The 9,844-nt window shown below is 42.2% G+C and overlaps 1 protein-coding gene across 1 annotated transcript; it reads left to right on the forward strand.

Moving 5' to 3' along the window:
- Positions 1–1,778: 1,778 nt before the first annotated feature.
- rab38c (RAB38c, member of RAS oncogene family) lies at positions 1,779–5,312 on the forward strand (the record flags this gene model as incomplete). The annotated part of the gene is made up of 4 exons (XM_084565494.1): positions 1,779–2,220; positions 2,788–2,918; positions 4,291–4,428; positions 5,151–5,312. The coding sequence occupies exons 1-4, from the start codon at positions 2,013–2,015 to the stop codon at positions 5,310–5,312; spliced, it is 639 nt and encodes a 212-aa protein (XP_084421620.1). The 5' UTR covers positions 1,779–2,012.
- Positions 5,313–9,844: the final 4,532 nt, after the last annotated feature.

Consider the following 9,844-nt stretch of genomic DNA (forward strand, 5'->3'; position numbering starts at 1 on the left):
CACGAGGTTCAACGCTAGAGCTAGAGTTAGGGTTAGGGTTACAACTCCGGATTTGCAACACGATTTTAACCTTTTGCTGCAGCTTCCTTTAGAAATGTAAAGTGCTTTGTCAGAATACTACTCCTCTAAAAACAAACATATGCAGCAGCACATATCATCTAATATTTTAACAGCCATTTACATTCTGACACATTTAACAGGACAAAATTACAATAATTAACAGGAATCCATCTAAATGCCGCGTTTGATCTGCAGAATGTGGCGATAAATGAGTATAATGAGATGAAATCGCCTCAGCCTGTGCATGTGATTTACAGTTGGGTGATCTAATTTGAGGGTAAGGAGGGGAGGGAGGGGGGAGGCCACACCTCTCCAACTCAATAAACAGTGGTGTAGTCAGCCCCCATGTGGATAGTAAAGTGGCTGTTACACAGCACTAAGGCACAATGAGGCCTGACGCCAAAAACAAGATGAAGGCTTGAGATGAGAGAGAGTGGATTGTCTTGAAGGCCTCAGATTAATGTGAACAGTTTTTTATCGCAGGCCCCGGTCCCCCCTCCCCCCTCCTCCTCTCAGGTCACAGTTACCACTGAGGAGCTAAATGAAAACCTGTAAATGACCCACCTTAAGTTCAGAGCTCAGTGTCTGTGAAGCCAAGCCCCCATGTCGATGATTCAAGTCCTCTATCAAAATCCAGATTAGCAGATTCTGTGTCGTTGCTCTGAGGAATAAACGTCCAGCAGCATTTTAATCTTCCTCCTGAACATCATCGTCATCCTCATCATCAGACTGAAGCTTCCTCCGGTCAGAGCTGCTCGTGTTCCCGTGATGATCCGTTGAGGAAATGGCAGCAGGACACAACAGCAGTATCTCACACACAAACACACACACACCTCCTCCTCCTCCTCCTCCTCCTCCTCGCCCTCATCAGCACCATTACCGTAAATACACGCACAGCGGCGCAGCGACAAATCCTCGGGCTGATACTGCGTTCATGCGCTGTAGGAACAAAGAAACCTCCAGTCAGAGCCTGCTTCCTCATTGTCTTTTTCTTTCTTTTCTTTTTTTTTTTTTAATCCTTATTTCACATTTTTATCCTTATATCCTTATTTTATTGATAATGTTTTTTGGTAGGATATTGGAAAAAGTATTTTTAAACTAACTTTAATATTTCAAACACACATCCCAATTCACTTTCAGATTATTGAAAATGTAAATTTTTTTGTGTGTGTTTGATATTCATGATCAGAAGTGAAGTTGATTAAAAGATTTCTGTAAAATAAAGATAAAAAGAATATCAATATATGTTATTTTTACAGCTTTTTATAAGAACTGAAATATAACAGTGGTTAAAGAAATGCTTATATTTATTTATCTTTTTCTGATCTAGATCTAGCAATATTTAGCTACTCTGATATTCTTATATTATACATTATTTTATATATGCAGCTCATTTATTGCTCAATAATTCATCCTAAAATAATTCATGTCGTCAATTTTGATGGATAAAAAAAACCTACTGGTTCAGTTGTGCTATCTAATATGTTAATTTATCACTAAACTTTTTATTTCATGTAACTAAAGAAAGAGATGTTTTTATCCGACTAAAATATTTAAATAAATTTGCTCCATCCTGACACATTACTGCACAAACAATAATATTTTTTTTCTCACTATGCTCATTTATAAGAGAACAAATCTATTTTTCTTTGACTCTCCACTGATCTGCGTCCAAGACCGATGTTTACAAGGAGCCCCTGAACGCACCACAACTTATTAACAGCTGAGTTTCTCTGTGGAGCTGAGTGGTGGGAGGGGGGGCTGTGAAGGGAGCAGATCCAGACTGTCATGTGAAGCAGGTCTGTTGGGACATTGCGCCCTCGATGACACAGGACAAACATTTTTGTTTTCAGGACAGAAGAAAATGATCTTTCCTGTCGTTAAGGGTTCTCTGATACCTGTGGGCCGGAATCCCTTCTAGGTCGTTTTCTTTCTCATGCAGAGCTGCAGCCATGCAGCAGCAGCAGCAGCAGCAGGAGCTTCTGTTCAAAGTCCTGGTCATCGGGGACCTGGGAGTGGGCAAGACTTCCATCATCAAGCGGTACGTCCATCAGATCTTCTCCCAGCACTACAGGGCCACCATCGGGGTCGACTTCGCCCTCAAGGTGCTGCAGTGGGATGATGACACCGTGATCCGACTCCAGCTGTGGGACATAGCAGGTCTGAAAACTTTTAATGGACTCAGTAGACTCAGGTTTATAGATCAGCTGATACAACAGTGTTTCTGTTTCTGTGTTAATTAGGAAACAAACCCTCTTTTGTTTCACTATTTGAAAACTAAAGCTACTTCTGGGACTAAGCTTTGTTCATTAAGGTGAGAGCAGATTAATAAATGCTAACAGGCATTTTAAAGCAGGATTAGACCGTCTGGTGCACTAGAAAAACTAAATGGAACAAACTTCATGAGCTTTTTTGCTTTAACACAAACTACTAGAAACAATAAGAGTGTGTGTGTTTGTGTGTGTGTGCCCTCTGCATGCCGGGGTCCCTCCCTGTCATTTGATGCCTTCTTGAGGAATGTAGATCTTGTGCCTGGCTGTGACTCAACTGATCCCATGCTCATAATATGAGTCACATGACGACAACGACTGTAGAATCAACCTCCTCTCTTTCTCTCTCTCTCTCTCTCCTGTATTTGTCCCTGTATTAAACTGTTCTGTAAGTTGATTTAGTTCGAAGGTGTCCTTACACGAACGTGTGTGTTTAATGGCCGTCCTTGCGTCCCAGGACAGGAGCGCTACGGGAACATGACTCGCGTCTACTACAGGGAGGCGGTCGGGGCCCTGGTGGTGTTTGACGTGACGAGGGCCTCCACGTTCAACGCCGTGCTGAAGTGGAAGGATGACCTGGACTCCAAGGTCAAGATCCGGCGCAGGGAGAACTGAACGAGGCCGTTCTGTCTTTTATGTCCCTGTGTGCTTTATGAATTTGTAAAGCTTCCTCCCATACCTGCAGCATTTCGGCGTTTGACCCTTGTTTCAGTCGCCAGGGATCTCTTGCCTCATGCAAGGAGGCAGATTAGAGGGTGGAAGAGGCAGATTTAGTTGGGTTTGCTAGCCAGCATAGCATAAAGCTAATATTAGCTACTTAGCACTAAACACAAGGAAATAACATCATCATACAAATCCATTCTCGAGAGAGAGGTTTAGGAAATGTTCACAGTGATCCAAGGAATCCAGATATTTCAGTCTGAACCACTAATGTCAACCCTGTGGAGATCTATTCAGATCAATGGGATTCGTCTTCTGGGGAAAATAAATGGCAGAAATCTATTTAGTGGTTGTTGAGATATGAACATCTGGTCTGACCCGTTGTAATAAAGGTTGATACAGTCCACGTGTAATCTGACCTTAGACTTAGACAGACTTCATTGATCCACAAGGGAAATTACTTGGTCACAGCAGCTCAGTGTCACATAAAAAAAGAAAAAAAAAAAAACAGGCGTAAGATAGTAAAATAAAAATAAAATAGAATAAATGACAAAATAAAATAAAATAAAGTAAAATAAATGACAAAATAGAATAAAATAGAATAGAATAAATGAAAACAAATTAGAATAAAATAAATGAAAAAGTAAAATAAAATAAAAAGAATAAATGGAAAAAATAAAATAAAGTAGATGAAAAAATAAAATAAATGAAAAAATAAAATAAAATAGAATAGAATAAATGAAAAAATTAGAATAGAATAAATGAAAAAGTAAAATAAAATAAAATAGAATAGAATAAAAGAAAAAATAAAATAGAATAAATGAAAAAAGTAGAATAAATAAAAAATAAATTAGAACAGAATAAATGAAAAAATAAAATAAAATAAAGGAAAAAATAAAATGAAAAAAAATAGAATAGAATAAAAGAAAAAAATATTTAGAATAGAATAAATGGAAAAGTGAAAAAATTAAATAAAATAGTAAAAACAAATATCTACATCATGATAATCAGTCTGACTGATGAACCTACAGAGAATTACTTCTCAGATATTGGATGATCCGTAAACGTTAATACCTTTGGTTTGGTTCAGGAACAGGCTCATTTGTGAATGTTCTTCCTCCCGGTGTCATAAAATCTGTTATTCTAAGTTTAACTTGCTGACAGTTGAGTTTCACCTCTCCCCCCAGACGTGGTCTAGTTCTTTTGAAGCAAACTGAGACGCCTTCAACACTGTTTAATATGTAGTTAAAGAAAGATAAGATCCTAAATGATGCTGATGCTATACGTCTTTGTTTCTAAGGTGACCCTAAACCACGGGAGGCCAGTTCCAGCTGTACTCTTGGCCAACAAGGCAGACCAGCTGGCTTCCCAGCAGCCCAAACTCGACTCCTTCTGCAGGGAGAACGGCTTCGTGGGCTGGTTTGAGACGTCTGCAAAGGTAACTGCAGCTTTCTGAGCAGCTCAGAGTTTTGATGGATGCTGTAGAAACTGTGATTTCTATGTAAATGTGGAGCGGCATCGTTAAAGGTTAGACGTCTGTTTGATGAAAAGAGTAGCTTTCCATCAGTCATTTGTTCTTTTCACCACTTACACATGAAACTGAGGAAAAACACATCAGGACTGTAAAAACAAATTATTCCTAAAGTTTCTGCAGACGCTGAAATTAAAGAAGCTTATTTGCGTCGTTCTCCAGAGACACACAGAGGAATGTCTGCAGTGAGCTGTGAATTAGACTTCTGACTGAGAGTTACCACCAGAGTGAGAGTCAGAGACAGTGGAGAGGTCAGTGCATCAGGACAAGAAGAATTTTCTAACGCCCATGTGAGCCGGGTCAGTCTGAAACAGGACATCTTCAGATTATTACGTTGCGCCTTTGGGTCCTACGGGTTGAGGGGAGGGGCCTCTGTGGATCATCCCACAGATACTTGATCAGTTTGGGATCTGGTGAATTTGGAGGCCAGGTCAATGTTATGCCTGATTGGTGCATATCTGGTGGGGGAGTTTTAGTTTCTGTGTGAGAACAGTACTTGGACTAGACATGGAGCAAGTTAGAGCCTGGCTGTGACCCAAGATATGAGATCAACAAAGTCCTTCAAGTTCATTCTCAGCGTTTCCGCCTGTAGCTACGAGGTAAATGATGGATTCACGGTTTCATTTCAGGAAAACACAAACATCGAGGAGGCGGCTCGCTGCTTGGTGGAGCACATCCTGACCAACGAGGAGAGCCCGGTGACGGAGCGAGACCCCGGCTCCCTGGTCCTGTCTGGATACACAAACACCGCAAAGAGTCATCTCAACTGCTCGTCATGCACCAGATGGTGACGTCTGAACAGCTGCGAGGCCACGAGGAGGGGACGTTCGGCTCAGGGACTGTTTATAGAAAAAAATCTGAAAAATACAGAGCTGTACATGGTCTGAGTTCACTCTGCAGGACGACGTGATGTCAGGGACACAAACCGAGGGTTTTCGATAAATTAAATAGTCTTAAATTATACAAAACACCAAGTTCTTTTTCTATTTAATCCTCATTACAAAAGAAATTTGGTTCAAGTCAAAATATAAAAATGTCTTTTATTACATTTACAATATTAAACATAAAAAAATAAAACATTTCCACTTTCAGGATGGTACATCCAGTATTTAATATGATTTATTAAATTTGACACGTTGGCATTAGACTGAACTGATTGCTCCCACTGGTGTTTTCATCTCACTCTTATATAATGTGTGGGAGAAAAATAATAATAATATTAATCCAACGGTGACATTTTTACCTGTAGTGTGAGAACAGATTTTAAAACATTTATCAGCTCATCTTCTGTCCATGTATTGTATTAAAGTCGGTGCATTTTCATATTTAATAAATTCAAAGTTCATTTGAGGTGTTTAAACCGTATTTTGACTGCAAAATATTAATTTTAAGTCCATTTTAACACATTACACATTATATCTCATCTGCCCTATACTGTACCTGCCCTGTACCCGCTTATTCCTGTTAAGGGTCGCGGGGTCAGCTGGAGCCTATCCCAGCTGTCATTGGGCGAGAGGCGGGGTACACCCTGGTCAGGTCTCCAGTCTATCGCAGGGCTAACACAGAGAGACAGACAACCATTCACACTCACATGCACACCTACAGCCAATTTAGAATCACTAATGAACCTAACCAGCATGTCTTTGGATGGTGGGAGGAAGCTGGAGTACCCGGAGAGAACCCACGCAGACACAGGGAGAACACGCAAACTCCACACAGAAAGGCCCAGTCGGCCCATGGATCAAACCCCTGCTCAATGTCTGCAAAAAGAAATGCTAAGCTAAGCTAAGCTAAGCTAACTGGCTGCTGGCTATGGTCTTATATTATAAGACAGATATCAAAGTGAATCCGTCTCCTGATCTACAGAACAAAGTTAATAAATATTAAGGTTCATTTTCAGTAAGCATGTGCACTTAAACATAACCTGTACTTACAGTGACCTGCATCATTTCCTCCCTGTAATCTTCACGGTCAGGCGCCGTGGTCTAATTGTCCTTTGAATCGTGTTGTGTTTCTATTTTTTTTGGAGCACGGGTTCATCAGATGCCATCAGGATTAAAGAGAGCATGAAACGAGCAAACATGCAGCTGAATAACCCGATGAAGGTTAGAGTCAAACCACTGTTCAGGGCAAGAGGAATGTCTTTTCGTTACGTAGCATGAAGTATTTTCTTCAGGTGAATCGATGGTTGCTGCTGCTGCTGCTGCTGCTGTTACAGGACACAAACATAAATGTTGTGGAGATAATGGAGGAAAGACAGTTTACAGCTCTGTCCATTAAACAGACCGTTCAGTCAGCAAATAAAACCTAAAGGCTGTTTACTGCGCCCAGAGTTTCTTTAATTAGGAGCAGCAGTAAAATGAAACATGTGTGGTTCCTCCTGAGCTTCTCTATCTCTACATCACAGTTTAATTATATAAAGAATATGCTTTAGCTTCATAATATATATATATATAAATAATATCTGACATTTCTTTTTAAAAATGACTCACTGTCAGACTGTTGACTCAGCCCCATGATCAATTTGTTTCCACTCAAAACCGCTGCGCTTTTCTTCTGCACAGCGTCGACACGAGTCCACCTCGAGGGTTATTTGAAATTTTTCAAATTAGACCTCGGCTTTCTTACATTTCACTTCCCTCCCGTTTGATGGTGTAACAGCTCATGCTGGTAATGCAACACATTTGTTTCAGCAGCCTCTCGTGGACCAGACTACGTCCAGTAATACGTGCGTTTGCGCTGCATGTTTTTCCGGATCTCTGCACAGATCAGGAGACGCGTCACTCAAGTTGGCGCATTTGCAGCTTCGCTCTGCTTCACTTCATCGTGAAATACACAGAATGTGGGGCTGTGGACTGTTGGCTCAACATCATCAGACGCGTGAGAGATGGCGATAACAGTCATGCGAACGATTAGAGATCTATCAGAGGTTACCAGATCATCTTGTTTGTTCTTCTGATGAACTGATTAGATTTTGGGGGTCAATTTGGCGTATAGTGAGCTGGGTATCTTGATAAACCCTTGTCATATTTGTCACAAACATCCACTCAGACCTAATACTGATCTGATTCAATTGATGTTCAAAGGTCAGAGGCCGGTATCATTATGATGTGGTTTAAAACTCAGCTTGTGACTCGTCATGTGATATATCTTGGAAAAGCTTTTATGGATTTTCTTCAGATTTTGCTCAAACATCCACTTCGGACATCCACTCAACCTTAAACTGATAAGAATTAAATATTCTAATCATGAGTCTGACACTTTGGTGGATGATCCTTCGGGTCCTGCGTTGCCGGCGTGGATCACGCTTGTTCCATCACATCCCACAAACGCTCAATCAAACTGGGATCTGGGGAGTTTGGTGCCCAGGTCGGCACCTCGGCCTCTCTTATGATCACTGACATGACTTGTGACAATACAATGTTCTGCTGGGAAACTTTTGGACCTGGCATTCATTCGTGTGGATGTTACTTAGACATGTAGCACCCACCTAGACCAGACCAGGCACCCCCACCCCATAGCAATGACACTCCTTGATGGCAGCAGCCATCCCCAGCAGGATGCACACACACAAACGGTTTAGGAACAACTCAAAAAAACGTGTTGACCTGGCCTCCAAATTCACTAGATCCCAAACTGATCAAGTATCTGTGGGGTGATCCACAGAGGCCCCTCCCCTGAACCCATAGGACCCAAAGGCCCCCTCTTACAACATCCTGTTGCCAGACACCACAGGACATCCTCAGAAGGCCCATTAGGAAGGTGGTCATAATGTTATGCCTTATACTTGTATATAAGCTGCAACGACCAGCTGGTGGAAGCATACACCCTTGACGCTGTGATTCAAGTGAAGTTATATGAATATTTTTTACAACCAATAAATATATCCTTATATATTTCAATAAATTTTATTTGAACATCATATTTTTTAAACATTTTTCATCCATAACTTCACTCCCTCATGGTATAAACATGATATTATTGCTTAGACTTTCTATTTCCATTAATTCTCACTGTAAACTGGGGAGGGGGATGTTATCGGTGCCATTAAAAGCAGGATTATTGTAAATCCCATAAAACAGGTTACAGCATTGCAGGGTCGGTGGTGAGTATCAGAGGAGCAGGACACCTCTGTGGCCATCATGGATTTTTTTATTTTTTTTTTCCTCTTATGTGTCTACATTTCATTGGAGAGCAGATAATCAGGGAGAGTTTTTCACATCACACGCTTGAAGCCCCCCGTACGCACCAAGGTGACGAACCAGCTGATGCCCCCACCCCACCACCACCCCTACTCCTACCCTTCCCCCTCGCCTTGAGAATCTCGGGGGCAGCCTTCTGCTTTAAGATGCCCTCCCCGGACCCGAGAAGTGGCCCAATCGCCCTCCTTTCTCAGTCACCTGATTCATGTTCTGCCATTTTACACACACAAGTTTGACTGACACACAAGAAAATAAAAGACAGATCGGAACTGGCCTATCGGCGCTCTCAGCAGAGGAATACAGCCTTTTATAAGAAGACCAAATAAATAAATAAATAAATAAATAAAAAATAGTGGGGGTAGAAATCAGAGCTGCTGGGGCTGGATGCAGCCAGCGCGGGGTGCAGTGGATCAGAGGAGTTTGCGCACGGATCTCTGCGTTCACACGAGAAGAGGAAGCAACGGGAGAGGCGAGGAAAAAAAAAAAAAAAAAGAAGAGAGAGGGGCAATGCTGCTTTATATCGCTCTTTGAGGAATGAGTCTTGAGTCGTAGAGGATGCTGCAGAGATTCACTGGACCCACAAGCACCGGGTCTCTCGATCACTGACGCTTTGGATTCAGCTCTCGTTCAGACGCGTCATCCCACCAGCGTCTCCTTTCTGCTTCAGGGACACATTCTAGTTGTCTTTTATTATTTTTTATTTTTTATCAATGATCAGGTTTGATTGTACTCTTGGTTCATTTGTTTATTTTCCTCCAAGTGAATTCTGCAGCCGGCTCATCCTGTCGCCCTCGACTGAATTTTAAAAGCTTCTCTGGATGTGAGCGCCGCATGAATTCTCCCACCGGATCCTCGTCGGTGTACGCTGCTGTCCTCCTCCTCCTCCTCCTCCTCTGCTTCCTCCTCCTCCTCCTCCTCCTCCTGCTGCTGCTGCTGCCTCTGCTCAGACGGCCGATTCTCGCAGAGGGCACTACCCTCCTCCTCCTCCTCCTCTTCCTCTTCCTCCTCCTCCCCGCCGCTAAAGACATTTTGATCGTCCTCCCCGGCTCCCCCATCACTTCTGCCTCCCTCTCATCATCCACCACCGCCGCCGCCTCCTCCTCCTCCTCCTCCTCCGTAAC

The sequence above is a fragment of the Chelon labrosus genome (assembly GCF_963514085.1).
Source record: "Chelon labrosus genome assembly, chromosome: 17".
Taxonomy (NCBI): domain Eukaryota; kingdom Metazoa; phylum Chordata; class Actinopteri; order Mugiliformes; family Mugilidae; genus Chelon; species Chelon labrosus.